At 49.7% G+C, this 22,822-nt stretch overlaps 1 protein-coding gene across 1 annotated transcript in view; it reads right to left on the reverse strand.

Annotated features, from left to right (window-relative positions):
• sik2a (salt-inducible kinase 2a) overlaps positions 1-22,822 on the reverse strand; it is a 299,174-nt gene that overhangs the window by 222,569 nt on the left and 53,783 nt on the right. Inside the window, exon 2 of the mRNA XM_063038587.1 lies at positions 4,946-5,062. Coding sequence (XP_062894657.1) covers positions 4,946-5,062 — 117 coding nt within the window. The remainder of the gene's footprint in view (positions 1-4,945; positions 5,063-22,822) is intronic.

Here is a 22,822-nt window from a genome sequence, read left to right on the forward strand (position 1 = left end):
TCTCGGTGGAATGAGTCTCTGGCTGAATGTACTCCTGTGCCCACCCAGTACATTATGTAGTGGATGGGTGACATTGACCAAGATGGCATGCAACTTGGACAGCATCCTCTTTTCAGACACCACCGTCAGAGAGTCCAGTTCCATCCCCACAACATCACTGGCCTTACGAATGAGTTTGTTGATTCTGTTGGTGTCTGCTACCCTCAGCCTGCTGCCCCAGCACACAACAGCAAACATGATCGCACTGGCCACCACAGACTCGTAGAACATCCTCAGCATCGTCCGGCAGATGTTATAGGATGTTAAAATAAACTGAAATCCTGGTGTTAGGACTGCTCGCTCCTCCCGACCCTCGGAAGAACCCTACGGATCGGAAATGAGAGAGAGATCGAACATATCCTTCGGAGTGGGCGTGAACCTGCGAAAACATCTCCCCCTCTCGCTGGCCGCCAGCTCTGGCGCACCTCAGGGACGTGTGTGGTTAGCCCACCGCTCCGCTCTGTCTCAGCGTGTCTGAACACCGTCTCGAAACGTCGCCACTGCTGCTGGCGGTGTCCCAGGCGGCACGCAGGAACGAGACAGATACAAAGAACGTCAGCAAGGCCCGGGGGTGGGGGAATGGATTGTGGACTACAGGGAGGGGGAGTTGAGGGTACACCTACAGTCACCGCGAGGGGCCAGCGGTGGAAAAAGGGGGTGGGGAGCTTTCAGCTTCCTGGGCGTCAACATCTCAGAGGATTTATTCCGGGTCCGTCACAAGGAAGGGACGTCAGCAGCTCAACTTCAGCGGAGGTCAGAGGGGACCCTCGCAAGTTTGCGCAGCTGTAGACGGGAGCGCAGCCTGACCGGTCACGTCACCGCCTGGATCACAAGAGGGTTGTGGAGTCAGGCAGCTTCATCACTGGAATAGTTTCATCCTCCAATGCAGTTTATTCACGTTTTTTGCGTCCCTCGGCTGGTTGCCAACCCTCCCACCAACTCAAGCTGTAAGAATCGGGAGCAAAATCAGGCCATTTGGCCCATCGAGTCCATTCCGGCATCTCATTCATCATGGCTGATCCATTTTCCCTCTCAGCCCTAATCTCCACCCCCCCCGCCGTCGTATCACTTCACGCCCTGACCAATCAAGAACCCGTCAATGAGTTAAGTCTCCAAAGCAAACCGCAGGACGGTACTAAAGGCAGCAAACCCTCCGGCAAGCCTACATGCACGCTCATTGGTCCCAGTCCCATGTCTGAGAAGTGGCCTCGATGCCCAGAGACTCTAGAGCAGCCGCTTGCTGTGTCACGGCGCAAAACCACCTCTCGATCCTTCATATCGTCCCGTTTCTTTCACTGGTGCAGGGCACTCAGAGTAATCCAGGCACTCTCAGTTTCCTCCCAGCTCCTGCGTCCGACAGTTAGCTGCCGAATCCTTCTCTCTGACGCAGTTGACGCTGATGTCCTGCTGAATCTTCAAACACTCTTCCTTATTCTCCTCAACTCTACCAAACTCTTTGGCCATTTGTAAAGTTACTTATCAACCACCCCCCCCCAACCTCCGCGTACGCGATTGGCTTGTGCCTGGATATATCAGAACGAACCAAAGTTCAGGCACCGATCCTCGTGGCATCCCACTGGCCACAGACCCCCAGGAAAAGCTGCACCCCTTCTCCACTCTCTCCTATCGCCAGGCCGGATCGGAAGCCAACCTGCCAAGTGTCCTCAGGTCCCCAGTGCCTGAATCTCCCGGATTACCGTGAAGGACCTTGTCGAGAGCTCTAGTGAAATCCACGCACACAACATACGCTGACTTAACGCAATAATCATTTTCGGCGCCTCCTCAGAAATGCCGCCAGGTTTGACGTGGCCAGCACAAACCCATGATGGATTATCGGATATCATCAGGTTTACTATCATGGTGAAATTCATTGACTTGCAGGAAGGAGTACAATGCAAGTACGTAAAACACACCATAAATTACTAAATAAATATAAGTGCAAAAAGCAAGTCGGTTTTTCTTTTCAGGGCCAACTGGCCTAATTCTGCTCCTGTATCTTATGGTCTTATGGAATAATGAGGTAATTGTAGACACGAGAAAGTCGGCAGACACTGGAAACTCACACAAAACGCAAGAGGAACTCAACACCTCAGGCGGTGTCTGTGGAAAAGAATAAACAGTTGACATTTCGGGCCAAGATCCTGCTGGGCCCTGAAGAAGTGTCTCGGCCCGAAACACGGACAGTCCTGGAGAAGGGTCTTGACCCGGAGCGTCAGTTATCTACCTGTTTCCACAGATGCTGCCTGACACGCTGAGCTCCTCCAGCGTGTCCTGTGTGTTGACAATGAGGCCACGTTCACCACTCCGCAATCCAGTAGCGGAAGGGAAGAAGCTGCTTTCTGAATCACTGAGTGAGCGCCTTGGAGCTCCTGCACCTCCTCGCTGTTAGTAGTGTCCCTGACTGCGAGGGTCTTTAATGATGGGTACCGTCTTCCTTAGGCACTGCATCTTGAAGATGCCCTCTATGGTGGGCATGGGCTCTGCCCATGGTGAAACTGCCCGAGTCTCTTTTCAACAAGTCCGTGCTTTCCCAGGTGCAAGTCGATTCTCTTCCAAATAATCCCCTTCTTTCATTTACCTACCACTGATTTAACACGCACTGGCCTGTAATTCTGTGCTTTGCTCAAACAGAGGTTGAGTTTAAACAGCCAAAATTCCTACACACACACAATTTCAAAAGGAGCCCTCAGTCGTAAACTGAGAGTGAGGTTTCATCAATCTGAGGGCTGGGCCGATTTGGGGAAAGTCTGGGTACAGGCCTGAATGTGGGGTGGGTGGTGTACAGGCCCAGAAGGTATCAACACGGCAGGGCCCGGGGCCTTTGAGCAAGCGACGACCTGGTTCGGACAATTTAAACGCCGGGCCGGACGGATTGAAAAGCCAGGGTGTCGGGACCAGAGGCGAGGGTCAGGTGGCTTCTGCTTGCTGCTCCACGGCACTCGCCCCACGCTTTGCTGCACTGAGGCCGAGGCTGTGGGCCTGCTCTGGCTCCGTGATGTTTTGTTCATTGTGTGATGAACTGAGGCCGAGGCTGTGGGCCTGCTCTGGGCTCCATGATGGTTTGTTCCCTGTGCGATGAACTGAGGCTGAGGCTCTGGATCTGCTCTGGGCTCCATGACATTTTGTGCACTGTGTGATGAACTCAGGCCGAGGCTGTGGGCCTGCTGCGGGATCCGTGACGTATTGTTCCCTGTGTGATGAACTCAGGCCGAGGCTGTGGGTCTGCTGCGGGATCCGTGACGTATTGTCCCCTGTGTGATGAACTGAGGCCGAGGCTGTGGGCCTGCTGCGGGATCTGTAACGTTTTGTTCATTGTGTGATGAACTGAGGCCGAGGCTCTGGGCCTGCTGCAGGATCCGTGACGTTTTGTTCATTGTGTGATGAACTGAGGCCGAGGCTCTGGGCCTGCTGTGGGATCTGTGACGTTTTGTTCACTGTGTGATGAACTGAGGCCGAGGCTGTGGGCCTGCTGTGGGATCTGTGACGTTTTGTTCACTGTGTGATGAACTGAGGCCGAGGCTGTGGGCCTGCTTCGGGCTCCGTGAAGTTTTGTTCATTGTGTGATGAACTAAGGCCGAGGCTCTGGGCCTGCTGCGGGATCTGTGACGTTTTGTTCACTGTGTGATGAACTGAGGCCGAGGCTGTGGGCCTGCTTCGGGCTCCGTGAAGTTTTGTTCATTGTGTGATGAACTAAGGCCGAGGCTCTGGGCCTGCTGCGGGATCTGTGACGTTTTGTTCACTGTGTGATGAACTGAGTCTGAGGCTGTGGGCCTACTTCTGTTCTGAATGCTGTTTGTTCGCTTTTATCATGTGCACGATTTGGTTGTTTTCCCTCTCTCTCCCTCCCTCCCCACACTGGGTTTTGTTTTCAATGAGTTCTTTTGGGTTTCTTTGTTCTGTGGCCTGCCTGTGAGGTGAAGAATCTCAAGGCTGCATAGCGTACACGTTGATCACGAGTGCACTTTGAACTTTCAACTTTGAACACATGAAGGTGCCCAGTAACTAAATTCACATCATCCCAGCTTCCCAGAGTCGCACAAACCCACAATGCAACCAGTACAAACGTGCCCAACAATTGTCTGGAACAAATGTAGCGCTTTTTTTTTTTTAACCTCTCTTTCAAATATTGGGAAGTGAAAATTCTGTCAGTGACCTTTTGCAAACTGCTGCCCACACTTTGCTCATTTCCTCATCCCGCCAAGAAGTACTTGATATATATATTTATAATCATCAGCAAACCAAACATCAGGAGGAGTGGCAGCCACAAAATGAAGCAATGGTCACAAGAGTAGTGTGGTCACAGGGCATCGTAATACCTCACAGGCCCAAGGCTAAATACGTTAACAATTTCAGAACCCCCGCCCCACCCCGTTTTGCCAACCTGACAGAAGCACTCATGGTGGGCACACACAAGAGAGATCCCGGTGCAAAAAGCCCACTGAAAGAGAGTTGGCTTGCAAAGGGATAGAACGGGACCATCTAAGAAGTACCTCTTATCACAGAATGCCACGGAAACCCCAACTCCCTCCCTCTCCCCCCACAAAAAACCACAGTGAAACGGAATTCAGAAACAGGCACCGAGGGCGGCTGACTTGCCTTGCGCCAGAAGGGTCAAAAGCACAGAACTAAGGTGGGGGGGGGGTTTGGGAGCAAGACTCAAATCGGCCCTCTTCTGGGTGAGGGCCGGGGCAGGCAGAGATGCAGAAAGGCCTCCTGTAGCGGTGGGACAGAACAAGCACGGTAGGAAGGCACCACCCTTAACTGGACCTCTCCAGTTAGCATCACAACCACTGTTTGACAACCCATTCGTAAAATAAAAAACAACACACAAAATTCTGTTGCCCTGGAAGCTTTCCTAGGTAGAGCAAGGAAGTAACCACAACAGGGGCCGGGTAAGGTTCATTACCTGGTGCAGTTTAATGATATGTGGATGGTCGAGCAGTTTCATGATCTGTACTTCTCTGTAAATCTTCTCCAAGTTCACAGCATCCAGTTGAGACTTGTCAATGATTTTTATCGCGACCTTCGCAGAGGAAAGAAGAGCGTTAGGGAGCGTGCACACGGGAAGAGCATCCATCGTCAGAGATCCCCACCACCCTGGCCGTCCCCACACCTCACTGCTGCCACCAGGTAGAAGGTGAAGGAGCCTCCAGACTCACACCACCAGGCTCTAGAACCGTTCCCACCCCTCAACCATCGGGCTCTAGAACAGTTAACTGCCCCTCAACCATCAGACTCTAGAACAGTTAACTGCCCCTCAACCATCGGGTTCTAGAACAGTTCCCGCCCTTCAAACATCAGGCTCTAGAACAGTTCCCACCCCTCAACCATTGGGCTCTAGAACAGTTCCCACCCCTCAACCATCAGGCTCTAGAACAGTTACCGCCCCTCAACCATCAGGCTCTAGAACAGTTAACTGCCCCTCAACCATCGGGTTCTAGAACAGTTACTGCCCTTCAAACATCGGGCTCTAGAACAGTTCCCACCCCTCGACCATCGACCTCTAGAACAGTTACTGCCCCTCAACCATTGGGCTCTAGAACAGTTCCCACCCCTCAACCATCGGGCTCTAGAACAGTTCCCACCCCTCAACCATCAGGCTCTAGAACAGTTACCGCCCCTCAACCATTGGGCTCTAGAACAGTTCCCACCCCTCAACCATCAGGCTCTAAAAAAGTTGCTGAAGGTTGTAAATCTAGTCAGCTCCATCTTGGGCACTAGCCTACAAAGTACCCAGGACATCTTCAGGGAGCGGTGTCTCAGAAAGGCAGCATCCATTATTAAGGACCCCCAGCACCCAGGGCATGCCCTTTTCTCACTGTTACCATCAGGGAGGGGGTACAGAAGCCTGAAGGCACACACTCAGCGATTCAGGAACAGCTTCTTCCCCTCTGCCATCCGATTCCTAAATGGACATTGAATCTTTGGGCACTACCTCACTTTTTTTAATATATAGTAATTCTGTCTTTGCATGGTTTTTTTTTAATCTATTAAATGTACATAATTGATTTTCTTGTTCATTTATAATTATTTTTTATTTTATTTATAATTATCTTTCTCTGCTAGATTATGCATTGCATTGAACTGCTGCTGCTAAGTTAACAAATTTCACATCACATGCCGGTGATAATAAACCTGATTCTGCCCCTCAACTATCAGGTTCTCGAATAAAATTTAAGTGCTCTTTTATCTTTTTATTTTCATGCTCATTATTGATTGCTATTTACTTATTTGTCATCTGCATTTGCACGGTTTCTTTACAGTTCCCGACGCTTGCAGTTTAGTGATCCTGTTTACGGTCACCGTTCTATAGATTTGCCAAGTATGCCCGCAGAATAAGAATCTCAGGTCTATGCACTCTGCAAACATGTTTTACTTTAAACTTTGAGAAAGTCCGCCCATTCCAAACTCCCTCTCCCTTGGCGTCAAACTGTGGCTATCACTTTTGAACTTTGAGAACTTGTAGAACTAAGCTGTGCGATAAATTTTAAATTCTGTTGTTCTATTGGTTTAAGAGAAGGCAGGAAATGCTGGAAGCACAGACGTGTTATTCACCCAGTGGAAGAAAGGGCAGATTTAAATTGATAAATTGGTTGATTATTGTCACATGTACTGAGGTACACTGAAGTGCTTTTGGCCTGAACACCGTTCATTACGGAGAGTTCAATTCATTATAAAACTCTAATCATACAGTTCCGGCCGCCCCTCTGCAGGAAGGATGTTGAGGCTTTGGAGAGGGTGCAGAAGAGGTTTATCAGGGTGCTGCCTGGTTTAGAGGACGTGTGCTATCAGGAGAGGCAGGACACACTTGGATTTTCTCTGGAGCGCCGGAGGCTGAGGGGAGATCTCAGACATCCCACCTCTCCCGGAACTTCCGGGAGCCTCCCGCATATTAATAGTGGCTCCCTGATGCCCGCAAATTATATACAATATCATGGAAATCAATATTTTGAGAGCGAGCAAGAGAGAGCGCGCAAGAGAGAAAGAGAGAGAGAGAGAGAGAGCGCGAGAGAGTGCCGTGGGAGAGTGTTCCAAAAAAAAAAGAAAATATAAAACGTACGTCACCCCAGACTACACTAAAGTGTACCCCTGCCTAATAGGGGCCGAAAATAATGACAGTGTTGCTCGCTGCACTGTTTGCAACAGTGACTTTTCTATTGCCCATGGTGGGTTAAGACTGTAAAAGGCATGTTGAGGTGAGTTTAACAGGTGTCATGGAGGGAGGTGGACACAGTGTAGGTCGGAGTGATTAGTGTTTGAGCGTTTTTAATTTGATTTTTAGCTGGTTCGGCACAACATCATGGTCCGAACGGCCCGTTCCTGAGCTGTATTCTTCTATGTCCTATATTTGAATACTACATCGAGGTAGCACAAGGGGTGGGGAGGGGAAGAAAAGAGCAAGAAAGAAAAGAATGCAGAGAAAAGTGTGACAGTTACAGGAAAGAGCAGCACAGGCAGGAGAGCTGTGAACACCACACTATCTGTGCTTCCAGCATTTCCTGCCTTCTCTTTAAAATGATAAAGAACAGAATTCTTCACTTATCAGACGGTTCAATTCTACAGGGTTTTATTGGGTTAGATTCCGAGTTCAAAAGTGCATCTTCTCATATCCAGTCAGCTCGTCGTAATAATTGTAATGCCCTGCTTCGCATTTTTATTTTACTGTTCTGTGTTTGATTTTTCGTGCTGTTCTCCACAAGCTGCTTTGTTTGGGTTTCTGTTGAAGGTAAAGAGGGGAGAATTGTGCGCCATCCAACAGGGACGGCCGGATGAAGGGGAGAATCACACAGCAGCCACACAAACAGGGGGTTTTGGGGTGGGCTCGCGCCCCAATCTCAGACAGTCGGCAGGGCCAGAGATTGACCTCCCCAGACTTACGCGGCCGACGGAACCACAGCGTTTCACAATATATTTTGGACAAAACTTATCCCTTCCATTCATACATTGCTCAGCTAAACGTTCATAATCATACTTTATTGATCCCAGGGGCAATTGGGTTTTGTTACAGTTGCAGCAACCAAGAATAGAGCATAAATATAGCAATATGAAACCATGAATAATTAAATAATAATACGTAAATTATGCCAGGAAATAAGTCCAGGACCAGCCTATTGGCTCAGGGTGTCTGACCCTCCAAGGGAGGAGTTGTAAAGTTTGATGGCCACAGGCAGGAATGACTTCCTATGACGCTCTGTGTTGCATCTCGGTGGAATGAGTCTCTGGCTGAATGTACTCCTGTGCCCACCCAGTACATTATGTAGTGGATGGGAGACATTGTCCAAGATGGCATGCAACTTGGACAGCATCCTCTTTTCAGACACCACCGTCAGAGAGTCCAGTTCCATCCCCACAACATCACTGGGCCTTACGAATGAGTTTGTTGATTCTGTTGGTGTCTGCTACCCTCAGCCCGAGCTTCCAATTTAACTTAAAATTTGCAAAGTTACATAAAACATGCACGGGGGGAGAAAACTGGCTCTTTGGTCCAACATTCCTGAGCTGCTAATAATGCCAATTGGCACAAATTCCATCAGCTCAAATAAGCATGCTATTAGCATATTATAATGACTTATTTCCATATTATAATGTCTTATTATCATATTATGAGCTTATTAGCACATTGCCTTTCTTTTGCTGCCCCGTACACACCAAGATAAAGATAATCAAACGCTTCCCAGGCAAACCATGGAGGTGGGGAAGGATGGGGGAGAAAATGAACTGTCTCTGGCATGGTGTTGGGGCACAAGCTATTACCGTTAATGAACAACCCCAAATCTAAACCCGTACCAAAGGGAAGCCAGCGACAATACTACCCTCTCCGCCCGTGCAAGACGAACGCAAGGGGGCATCTGAGAAGGTCCCACAGGGGCGGCAGAGACGACAGAGGGTAGTGGTTGACGGGACTTAACCTGACTGAGCTAGCTGTGCTCCGGGGGGGGGGGGGGGACATCGGTAATTCCCATCATCATTACGCGCCGTGTCGTAGGACGTGGTCTACGTCAGGGTGTTCCCAACGTGGCGTCCACGGACCCCCTAGCTTAACGGTTTTGGTCCATGGCATAAAATAAAGGCCTTCTTCTGTGGGCAGTGTGACTTTGCAGGTTGGGTGACGCCCCTACTCCCAGCCATTATCAGTACTCTTCAGAGACTGTCTGCCTGGCGTCAGGGGTCGCTTAACCAGGTCTCGGTGATCTGCACCGGCCGCTCGTACGACCGTCCGCCAGCTGCTCCCGCGGCTTCACGTGACCCTGAGTGGGGGCAGGGGGTGCAGGGTTTGGGGCCAAGCAGGTGAGGCACCTCGCCCAAGGGTGACCTGCAGGCTTAGCGGAGGGAAGGAGCGTCTCGCACACTTTTCCACCCCGCCACCCGGCGGTACCGGTAACCCCCCCCCACACCCCCCGCCGACGGTGACGGATATGCCGCCGATCGCGGGCGAGGAGGCTGAAGTGAATAATTTGCAGACGATACGGCGGCTGGCGGCGGCGTGGAGGGTGCGCGAGATCGTTAAAGCGCTCCGTGGGGCGCACGGTAGATCCGTTGTAGTAGGTGGCAGACGGGAGTTCCATCCGGCCAAAGTGTGAGCCTTGGGGAGCAAGTGCAAGGTAACAGAGCACAGCTAATGGCAGGACCCCGAACAGCGCTGGCGTACGCAGGGACGTCGGGGGCCAAATCTGTAGCTCGCTGAGAATAGCTGCACAGGTTGATGGGCTGACAAAGACAGCATATGGCGTGCTCATTAACCCTGGCAAGGAGTCCAAGAGCTTTAAGGTTTGGCTGCGTGCGTATATTTAACCGTTATCCAGTCTTGGGGAGGAGGAAGGGAGGGCACAGAAGAGGTCTACCCCAGGATTCGAAGCTACGGGGAGAGGTTTGGAACGGTGGAGGCTGGGGGGGGGGGGGGCACAACAGAAGGCAGGGGAGGAACGGATAGAGTCGGTGGCCAGCAGCTAGCGCACATCCCTGGAGCCAATACTGCAGGACACTTGGGGTAGGTTCAGAGGAGATGTGGAGGGCAAGATCCCCACTATAGAGAGTAGTGGGCGCCTGCTACATCCTGACAAGGGCGGCAGTGGAGGTGAATATGATAAGAAAGATAGGAGGCACTTGTTTGTTAGGCGATTAATCCTGGGTCAGCGACCTTCTCCTGTGGTGTTGCAACAGAATGATGAAAGGCTCGTAGAAATAAACTGGGTAATCCAGAGACGGGCGGCCCATCTGAATCTCTCCTCGGGCGTTAGTCTGCTGCCTGGCCAAACTTATCCCATATGCTACAAAAGAGACGGTTCGACACTTGCAGGAGACACAAAGCAGTGCTTGGGAAGGACATGAGCAAAAGAGGCCGAAAACGCAAGTCTCCTCTGATGCACCCGCTGTCCCCATTTCGATCAGATTGCCCAGGGCCCCACTCCAGTCCTGGTCTGCATAAGACCATAAGACATAGGAGCAGAATTAGGCCATCTGGCCCATCGAGTCTGTTCCGCCGTTCAATCATAGCTGATCTTTTTTTCCCTCTGTTTCCTCCTCAACGCCAGTTCCCGGCCTTCTCCCCGTAACCTTTGATGCCATGTCCAATCAAGAACCTATCAATCTCTGCCTTAAATACGTCCAACGACCCCTGGCCCCCGCAGGTGCATGTGGCAACGAATTCCACAAATTCACTACCCTTTGGCTAAAAAATTTCTCCGCATTTCTGCGTTGAAAGGGCACCCCTCTATCCAGAGGCTGTGACACCCAAAGCCCTTTTTCCCAGGCCGGCCTTCAGTTCAGCCCAACTCAGAGTCACACAGTGGGATGGCACGACACCCGTCTCTCCAGTACAACTCAGAGTCACACAGTGGGATGGCACGATACCCGTCTCTCCAGTACAACTCAGAGTCACACAGTGGGATGGCACGATACCCGTCTCTCCAGCACAACTCAGAGTCACACAGTGGGATGGCACAACACCCGTCTCTCCAGTACAACTCAGAGTCACACAGTGGGATGGCACGACACCTGTCTCTCTAGTACAACTCAGAGTCACACAGTGGGATGGCACGACACCTGTCTCTCCAGCACAACTCAGAGTCACACAGTGGGATGGGATGATACCCGTCTCTCCAGTACAACTCAGAGTCACACAGTGGGATGGGATGATACCCGTCTCTCCAGCACAACTCAGAGTCACACAGTGGGATGGGATGACACCCGTCTCTCCAGCACAACTCAGAGTCACACAGTGGGATGGGATGACACCCGTCTCTCCAGTACAACTCAGAGTCACACAGTGGGATAGCATGACACCCGTCTCTCCAGTACAACTCAGAGTCACACAGTGGGATGGGATGATACCCGTCTCTCCAGCACAACTCAGAGTCACACAGTGGGATAGCACGACACCCGTCTCTCCAGTACAACTCAGAGTCACACAGTGGGATGGGATGATACCCGTCTCTCCAGCACAACTCAGAGTCACACAGTGGGATGGGATGATACCCGTCTCTCCAGTACAACTCAGAGTCACACAGTGGGATGGCACGACACCCGTCTCTCCAGTACAACTCAGAGTCACACAGTGGGATGGGATGACACCCGTCTCTCCAGTACAACTCAGAGTCACACAGTGGGATGGCACGACACCTGTCTCTCCAGCACAACTCAGAGTCACACAGTGGGATGGGATGATACCCGTCTCTCCAGTACAACTCAGAGTCACACAGTGGGATGGCACGACAGGCTGCATCACTGTCTGGTATGGAGGGGCTACTGCACAGGACTGAAAGAAGCTGCAGAGGGTTGTAAATCTAGTCAGCTCCATCTTGGGCACCAGCCTACAAAGTACCCAGGACATCTTCAGGGAGCGGTGTCTCAGAAAGGCAGCGTCCATTATTAAGGGCCTCCAGCACCCAGGACATGTCCTTTTCTCACTGTTACCATCAGGTAGGAGGTACAGGAGCCTGAAGGCACACACTCAGCGATTCAGGAACAGCTTCTTCCCCTCTGCCATCCGATTCCTAAATGGACATTGAACCCATGGACACCACCTCACTTTTTAAAAAAATATATCATTTCTAATTTTACACGATTTTTAATCTAATCAATGTACATATACTTTATTTATTTTTACCTTTCTCCCTTCTGTATCATGTATTGCATCGAACTGCTGCTAAGTTGACAAATTTCACGACACACGCCGGTGATAGTGAACCCGATTCCGATTCTTAAACCTCTGGCTTTTGGTTCTCTCCGCCCGGTCAAACGATTGCGTGCATTTGCCCTGCTAATGCCCCTCACGATTCTGTGCACCTCTGCGAGGTTACCGCGCAGCCTCCTCCCTGCCAACGGGTAAGGTCATGCCCTGCCCTGCCCTCCCTCTGTGACTCACGCCCGGGGATCCTGGCAACGTTCTCATGAGTCGTCCTTGCTATCATTCCTGTGACCTGAGTCAGCAAAACTCTCCGCAAAACAGGGCAGTTCTGTCTTCTTTTCCCCATTGGTTTGATTGTCAGTCTTGGCTTACATGTCGTTTTTTTTCAGAAATTCTACTGTATTTCCCAGAGCCATCAGAAGTTTTCTGATGACTCTGCCATAGTTGGATGCATCAGCAAGGGAGATGAGGCTGAGTACAGGGCTACGGTAGGAAACTTTGTCACATGGTGTGAGCAGAATTATCTGCAGCTTAATGTGAAAAAGACTAAGGAGCTGGTGGTAGACCTGAGGAGAGCTAAGGTACCGGTGACCCCTGTTTCCATCCAGGGGGTCAGTGTGGACATGGTGGAGGATTACAAATACCTGGGGATACGAATTGACAATAAACTGGACTGGTCAAAGAACACTGAGGCTGTCTACAAGAAGGGTCAGAGCCGTCTCTATTTCCTGAGGAGACTGAGGTCCTTTAACATCTGCCGGACGATGCTGAGGATGTTCTACGAGTCTGTGGTGGCCAGTGCTATCATGTTTGCTGTTGTGTGCTGAGGCAGCAGGCTGAGGGTAGCAGACACCAACAGAATCAACAAACTCATTCGTAAGGCCAGTGACGTTGTGGGGATGGAACTGGACTCTCTGACGGTGGTGTCTGAAAAGAGGATGCTGTCCAAGTTGCATGCCATCTTGGACAATGTCTCCCATCCACTACATAACGTACTGGGTGGGCACAGGAGTACATTCAGCCAGAGACTCATTCCACCGAGATGCAGCACAGAGCGTCATAGGAAGTCATTTCTGCCTGTGGCCATCAAACTTTACAACTCCTCCCTTGGAGGGTCAGACACCCTGAGCCAATAGGCTGGTCCTGGACTTATTTCCTGGCATAATTTACATATTACTATTTAACTATTTATGGTTCTATTACTATTTATTATTTATGGTGCAACTGTAACAAAAACCAATTTTCCCCAGGATCAATAAAGTATGACTATGATTATGACTATGATTTCTTTATTTCCCTGCGAATACCAGCAAGAAAATGAATCTCAAGGTAGTGTACGGTGACATATGCATACTTTGATAACAAATTTACTTCGAACTTTGAAAACTATTACACAGCACTCGCCACTCGCCGGGCACCGTCTCATTCATGGCTTGTACAACTGCGACATAATATCCCGAACTTCTATAGTTAGTGCCCTGATCAGACGGCTAGCGCGCCAAAATCCTTCTTCACCACCCTGCCCACCTCTAATGTCACTTGTGGGGAACTTTGCACTTGCACTCCCAGCTCCCTGTGTACTGCAACTCTCACATTGGTCCTGCAATCCATCGTTGAAATCCTACCATAGTTTTACTTCCAAAGATGTCCACTCCAAGGTCCACAATTTCTACAACATGCCCTCCCCATGGCCCTACCATTGATCCTTGAATTCCTACCCAGATTTCACTTCCAAAAATGTCCACTGCATGGTCCCTGTGTTCTACAACACTCCCACCCCCACGGCCCTACAATTCATCATTGAATTCCGACCATAGTTTCACTTCCAAACATCTCCATTCCATGGTCCCTGTGTTCTACAACACTCCTACCCCCACGTCCCTGCAATTCATCCCTGAATTCCTACCGTACTTTCGCTTCCAAAAAAATGTCCGCTCCCAGCTCCACGTTCTGCAACACGTACCATTCATGGGGTCAAATTTCCAGTGCGGTTTCTGCCAGTATTCACGTGGATAATGAAACGACTGGTCACCCGGCAGTTTAACCGGGACAGCACAGACTAGAAGGGCTGAAGGGCCTGCCTCTTGCACGCATGAGGTCCGCGCAGATGGCTTTCTCGCGGCTCTGACCCTAACAGCTCTTCACATCGCTCACTCCTTCGGTCCCACAGTCAGCTCAGCTGATTAAAAAAAAATCACGGTTCTCTGATCTCCCATTATTACAGGTCGACCTCCGCTAATCCGGCACCACTGGGTCCTGAGGAATGCCGGATTACTGAAGGATCACATTAAGCATAATCAGTGCCGGATTATCGAAGGAACCGGATCACAGGCGGTTGGATCAGTGAAGGTCGACCTGTATTTTTTTCCTCAGGAAAATCCTGCAACAGGTAGTGGGTTTGGCCCAGTACCTCACGGGTTGATAAGCCCTCCAGAGCATCGAGCAAAATCTACGGGCAACGTCGCTGAGGGAAAGCAGCTCACCACCCAGGCCAGGGTCTCCTCCCGCTGCTGCAGTCAGGTAGAAGGTACAGGAGCCTCTGGACTCGCACCGCCAGGGTCAGGAACAATCACCGCCCCTCACCCCTCAGGCTCTCGAACAAAAGGGGATTAACTGCACTCACTCACCATCCATTGAGATGCTCCCACAACCAGAGATCTCACTATAAGGACTCTTCGCCATGTTATTTCATGCTCTGATAATTTATTGATATCTACGTGCATTTGCGGGTTTGTTGTTCTGCACTCTGGTTGATCTTTCACTGGTAATGTTACAGAGTACCGCCCAGGAACAGGCCCTTCAGCCCATCTAGTCCTTGCCAGAACTACTCCCTTCGACCTTCACCATGACCACAGCCTTCCAAACCCCTGCTGATCATCTCCTCTTCTCTTCAACTTTGAAACTCAGCTTGCTGTTGGCAGTTTGTTCCACGCCCTCTTGACCCTCTGAATAGAGAAGTTTCCCCTCGAACTTTTCACCTTTCACCCTTAACCCACGACCTCTTGTCCCACCCAGCCTCAGTGCAACATGGCTGCTTGCCAATCTATACCCCTCATCATCTTGTACACCTCTACCAAATCTCCTCTCAGGCTTCTATGCACTAAGGAATAAAACCATAACATATTTAATCTTTCCTTTTAACTCAGGTTCTCCAGAGACCCGGCAACATCCTAGTAAAATTTCTCTCCACCCTTCCAACCTTATTTACAGCTTTCCTGTAGGTAGGTGACCAAAACTAGACACGATACTCCAAACGAGGCCCCACCAATGTCTTATACAAACTTCAATGTAACATCCCACCTCCTGTGCTCAATACTTTTGATTCATGAAGGCCAACGTGCCAAAAGCTTCCTTTACGACCCTACCTACCTGTGACACCACTTCCAACGCATTATGGGCCCGTATTCCCAGATCCCTGGGAATACAGGAACTATTGTATAGGATTTCTGAGAATGCCCACGGGAAAATGAAACTCAGGGTTGTGCTTTGATAATAAAATTTACTTTGATCTAATGTTTCGTATTATTTACCATTATTATTCCCCAACTGAAATGCACTTTAACACTTGAAATACTTTGCTCTTTACAGAAGTTTCTTTCCCCAGCTCACACACAATGCCGGGGGCACCCAGGGAAAGGAACAAACAGTCCGCGTTTCCGTCCGAGACCCTTCCTCAGGGCTTTATTCAATTCCATGGAAGCTGCCTGGATGCTGAGTTCCTCCAGTATTTTGTGGGAGTCTGATTTCCATCTGCAGAATCTCTTGCGTTTATCACTAATAGATCGCACCAACGGCAACAAATCCCACGACATGTGCTGGTGATATTAAACTTGATTGTGACTCAACCCAAGGGGGGAAAAGCTAGCAAGCATTCATCCAGCCCATCATTCGCTCAATATGTACCACATCGCGTTACGGGGGCGGTCACGGTCTCTCCATCACCACGATTGCTCTGGGCAAATGGCTTTGTCTGGGCAGAGTGTGTCTCTACAAGACAGGTGACCCCCCCCACCCCCCCCACCAGCCCATGGTCAATACTCCTCAGAGATTGTCAGTGGTGGTACAACCCAGACTTGTGATCTGCACCGGCTGCTCGTAAGACCATCAACCACCGGCTCCCGGGGGCTCAGGTGACCCTGAACGGGGGGCTGGGCAGGTGGTGCAGCTAGCCCGAGGGAGACCTGCAGGCCAGCAGAGGGGAGGACTGCCTCACTCCTTGCACCTCCAGGGAATAACGTCCCAGTAAGTCAGGTCCTCAATTCCCGGCAACGTCCTTGCAAACTTTCTAAGAACCCATTCAAACTCTTTGATAACTATTCCGAGAGATGCTGATTGTTAACAGCACACGACACTCGACCATGGGCCTCAGCACCGTCTCGAGCAGCATCAACACGAGGTCACAGAACCAGCAGTGAAACCCCGACTGATGAGGCAGAAGTACCAAGAGCTCCTGTCCTGAATCAATGGACCGATGATACCACGTCGAATGAAATACAGAAATGAATTCCCAGAGTTCGATCACACATCCCTATGATCAATCATTTACCATGTAAATTATCTCATCCTACTTCCTCCCAGTGCGGAAAGTCTTACACCAGTCTGCATACGTAGGTTACTTAAACGGTCAGTATATGTTTACATATATATGGTGCATATACAAATGTATATCCAGTCAATATATATTTCTAAACACCTTTCTAGATAGTCTAAAAAAATACCCATTCACACCCCCCCCCGTTATCACCACACTCACATCACCCGCCCCCCCCACACACACACACTGGTATTGTCCATTCACACCACCCCCCCAGTAAATACCACACTCACATCACCCGCCCCCCCCACACACGCCCCCACACGCACACACACTGGTATTGTCCATTCACACCACCCCCCCCCCCGGTAAATACCACACTCATATCACCATCCCCCCCACACACGCCCCCACACGCACACACACCGGTATTGTCCATTCACACCCCCCCCGTAAACACCACACTCACATCACCCCACACACACACACACACACACCGGTATTGTCCATTCACACCCCCCCCCCGTAAACACCACACTCATATCACCACACACACACACACACACACACACACACACACACACACACACACACATACAGACACACACACAGGTATTGTCCATTCACACCCCCCCCCCCGGTAAATACCACACTCACATCACCCCACACACACACACACACACACACCGGTATTGTCCATTCACACCCCCCCCCGGTAAATACCACACTCACATCACCCCACACACACACACACACACACACACACACACACACACACACACAGGTATTGTCCCCCCCCAGTAAACACCACACTCACATCACCCCACCCCCCCCCACACACACACACACACACACACACACACACACACACACACACACAGGTATTGTCCATTCACACCCCCCCCCCCGTAAACACCACACTCACATCACCCCACACACACACACACACACACACACACACACACACACACACACAGGTATTGTCCCCCCCCAGTAAACACCACACTCACATCACCCCTCCCCCCCCCCCACACACACACACACACACACACACACACACACAGGTATTGTCCATTCACACCCCCCCCCCGTAAACACCACACTCACATCACCCCACACACACACACACACACATCACTACCCCCCCACACACACCGGTATTGTCCATATTGTCCATTCACCCCCCCCCCGTAAACACCACACTCACATCACCCCACACACACACACACACACACATCACTACCCCCCCACACACACCGGTATTGTCCATATTGTCCATTCACCCCCCCCCCCGTAAACACCACACTCACATCACCCCACACACACACACACCGGTATTGTCCCCCCCCCCGTAAACACCACACTCACATCACCCCACACACACACCAGTATTGTCCATTCACGCCCCCCCCCCGGTAAACACCACACTCACATCACCCCCCCCCACACACACACACACACACACACCGGTATTGTCCCCCCCCCCGTAAACACCACACACACACAGGTATTATCCATTCACCCCCCCCCGTAAACACCACACTCACATCACCCCACACACACACACACACACACACATCACCACCCCCCCACACACACCGGTATTGTCCATATTGTCCATTCACCCCCCCCCGTAAACACCACACTCACATCACCCCACACACACACACACACCGGTATTGTCCCCCCCCCGTAAACACCACACTCACATCACCCCACACACACACCAGTATTGTCCATTCACGCCCCCCCCCCCCGGTAAACACCACACTCACATCACCCCCCCCCCACGCACACACACACACCGGTATTGTCCCCCCCCCGTAAACACCACACACACACAGGTATTATCCATTCACCCCCCCCGTAAACACCACACTCACATCACCACACACACACACACACATCACCACCCCCCCACACACACCGGTATTGTCCATATTGTCCATTCACCCCCCCCCCGTAAACACCACACTCACATCACCCCACACACACACACACACACATCACCACCCCCCCACACACACCGGTATTGTCCATATTGTCCATTCACCCCCCCCCCGTAAACACCACACTCACATCACCCCACACACACACCAGTATTGTCCATTCACGCCCCCCCCCCCCCCGGTAAACACCACACTCACATCACCCCCCCCCCCCACGCACACACACACACCGGTATTGTCCCCCCCCCGTAAACACCACACACACACACACACACACACACACACACAGGTATTATCCATTCACCCCCCCCCCGTAAACACCACACTCACATCACCCCCCCACACCGATTCTGAGCTGCTGTGCTTTGCTCCGTACACAAGTCGTGAGGACAACACGCTTTCCCAGCTCTCTACGCATCGGGTTTTGTTTTTAAACAGCCCAGTTGATAAATATGAAAGGTGTCCTCGCTGGGTGGGTGACTTCATACATCTGTCTGTCTCCTGCAGGCTTTATTTCACCGTATTCAGACACGGCGATGACCCACAGGGCCTCCCGCCCGGCTGTCCCTCCCCGGCTCACTGTCGCCTCGGCACTGGGGGCTCACCACAGTGACAAACACTGGAGCCTGTTTGCACCTTCGCAGGGGAACCCCTCACAGTCGCAGGAAGGACTTTGCAGGTGGGGGGGGGCGCCAGGCTTTGATCTACAAAAACTCCGGCACCCTGAGCTGAGACAGCGTCACGCTAACCACCGACAGCAACCACTTCCAGTGACCTACTCAACTCAACGGTTAAGCAGCGAGCGCAATGGAAGGAAAACAAAAGATCTCCAGCCCGTCCGTGGTTGCTAAAATAATAATACTGCAGCTCAGCATAGAAGTCCCCGGTGTGGCCTTAAAGGCCGGGCCAGATTGGAAAGGTCAGGGTGTAGCGTCCGGAGGCGCGGTTCGCGAAGGCTCAGGTCTTTCCTCCGCGAGGTCTACTCGCCTGCAGCTGTCGGGGCTCCCCAATCAGTGGGCGTGCTTGCCCCCTGGGGAGAGGCTCGCTTTCCTCTCACTTCAGCCCCGAACTTTCCGTCATTTGCACGATTCGTTTTCCTTCCCCCCCCCCACCCACCTCCCCGCACATCAGGTGTTCGACGATCTTCTTTTCTGCCAGATGGGTTCCACTGGGCGTCTTGGTTTTGCGTAACGAGACACACCTCAAGACTGCATATTATATACTTTGGTGATGAGTGAACTTCGGTCACGGTTCAGTTGGGTCCTCCCCCCATTCTTCGCTTGACGGTTGGCGATGCTCTTGCCCGAGAGGCCGAATCAACCCCCTCACGGACATTGCTCTACAGCCAACAGCCGAGCTGACTGGTATCACACTGCTTGCCCGTCCCACATCAGTTGCCTGCTCCCTACATCGCAATGGCTGCATTTCAGCACCACCAACTGTAAAACGCTTCCTGACACCAGGAGGATACAAAGGGCGCATCATAAATCAAAGCCTTTGTTTTCGCCTTGACAGTGAAGCTTCTGTGCAGGATGAGTTGAAATCTTTGGAGCAGCAAGGTATGGGTCTGACAGCATAACCAAGGAAGAGTTATACAAGTTCCAGCTCGCCTTCGAGACACTTACAACCCTCTCCTGTAGGTCATCTGCACTGATATCTCGCCTGGGTACGTCTTCAAGGTTCATTAGTAATATTACTGTGTAGCACCACAGAGTAATACTAGTAATATTTCTGTGAAGCACTCAGAGTAATGTTAGTATTATTTCAACAGTAACATTTTTGAGCAGCACCTGGGAGTAATATTTCATTAGCAATATTGCAATGAAGTGCTTTGGAGTAATATTAGTAATATTCCTGCGAAGCACTCAGTAATATTACTAATATTTCAATTAGTAACATTTCTGGGCAGCACCTCAGAGTAATATTAGTAATATTTCTGTGAAGCACCTTGGAGTAATACTAGTAATACTTCTGTGAAGCACTCAGAGTAATGTTAGTATTATTTCATCAGTAACATTTTTGAGCAGCACCTGGGAGTAATATTTCATTAGCAACATTGCAATGAAGTGCCTTGGAGTAATATTAGTAATATTCCTGCAAAGCACTCAGTAAGATTACTAATATTTCAATTAGTAACATTTCTGGGCAGCACCTGAGTAATATTAGTAATATTTCTGTGAAGCACCTTGGAGTAATACTAGTAATACTTCTGTGAAGCACTCAGAGTAATGTTAGTATTATTTCATCAGTAACATTTTTGAGCAGCACCTGGGAGTAATATTTCATTAGCAACATTGCAATGAAGTGCCTTGGAGTAATATTAGTAATATTCCTGCGAAGCACTCAGTAATATTACTAATATTTCAATTAGTAACATTTCTGGGCAGCACCTCAGAGTAATATTAGTAATATTTCTGTGAAGCACCTTGGAGTAATACTAGTAATACTTCTGTGAAGCACTCAGAGTAATGTTAGTATTATTTCAACAGTAACATTTTTGAGCAGCACCTGGGAGTAATATTTCATTAGCAATATTGCAATGAAGTGCCTTGGAGTAATATTAGTAATATTCCTGCGAAGCACTCAGTAATATTACTAATATTTCAATTAGTAACATTTCTGGGCAGCACCTCAGAGTAATATTAGTAATATTTCTGTGAAGCACCTTGGAGTAATACTAGTAATACTTCTGTGAAGCACTCAGAGTAATGTTAGTATTATTTCATCAGTAACATTTTTGAGCAGCACCTGGGAGTAATATTTCATTAGCAATATTGCAATGAAGTGCCTTGGAGTAATATTAGTAATATTCCTGCGAAGCACTCAGTAATATTACTAATATTTCAATTAGTAACATTTCTGGGCAGCACCTCAGAGTAATACTAGTAATATTTCTGTGACTCACCTTGGAGTAATACTAGTAATACTTCTGTGAAGCACTCAGAGTAATGTTAGTATTATTTCATCAGTAACATTTTTGAGCAGCACCTGGGAGTAATATTTCATTAGCAATATTGCAATGAAGTGCCTTGGAGTAATATTAGTAATATTCCTGCGAAGCACTCAGTAATATTACTAATATTTCAATTAGTAACATTTCTGGGCAGCACCTCAGAGTAATACTAGTAATATTTCTGTGAAGCACCTTGGAGTAATACTAGTAATACTTCTGTGAAGCACTCAGAGTAATGTTAGTATTATTTCATCAGTAACATTTTTGAGCAGCACCTGGGAGTAATATTTCATTAGCAATATTGCAATGAAGTGCCTTGGAGTAATATTAGTAATATTCCTGCGAAGCACTCAGTAATATTACTAATATTTCAATTAGTAACATTTCTGGGCAGCACCTCAGAGTAATACTAGTAATATTTCTGTGAAGCACCTTGGAGTAATACTAGTAATACTTCTGTGAAGCACCTTGGAGTGGAAAGGTGTTGTGTACACGGGGGCGATTTTGTACCCTGCTCATTCTTTGCAGCCCACATACCCTGTGCACTTGTATTCCTTCCAAGGGGCCCAAGCACCTGCCTTCTGTCGTGACTGAGCGCGGGAAACTGAATGGTGGGCTGCCTGAGATGACAGAAGTGCCAGATGGATAATTTCAGGTAAACCGTGACTTGCCAAAGGAAAAGCTTTGAGCGAGGAGGAGGAAAAAAAGAGCAGCTCGAATACAAGGGCTCAAACATCGGGGATGAACAAAGGGAACAGAAACATTAAACTCTCGTTCTAAACAGGCCACAGATAGTTCAACAACGGAAGGTTTCGTAGGGAGAGAAATAGGAAAGTCTCATTCCAAACAGGTCATGGATGATACAAAAATTGAAGCTTTCAAGAGAGACAGAGAAAAAATATCATATCCTGAAGTTAGAGCACTGGAATTTAAGTAGGGGCCACCAGGGTGTAGATTGAGTGCTTTGTCACATGGTGTGAGCAGAATTATCTGCAGCTTAATGTGAAAAAGACTAAGGAGCTGGTGGTAGACCTGAGGAGAGCTAAGGTACCGGTGACCCCTGTTTCCATCCAGGGGGTCAGTGTGGACATGGTGGAGGATTACAAATACCTGGGGATACGAATTGACAATAAACTGGACTGGTCAAAGAACACTGAGGCTGTCTACAAGAAGGGTCAGAGCCGGCTCTATTTCCTGAGGAGACTGAGGTGCTTTAACAC

Source organism: Mobula hypostoma, chromosome X2 (genome assembly GCF_963921235.1).
Source record: "Mobula hypostoma chromosome X2, sMobHyp1.1, whole genome shotgun sequence".
NCBI classification, from domain to species: Eukaryota; Metazoa; Chordata; class Chondrichthyes; order Myliobatiformes; family Myliobatidae; genus Mobula; species Mobula hypostoma.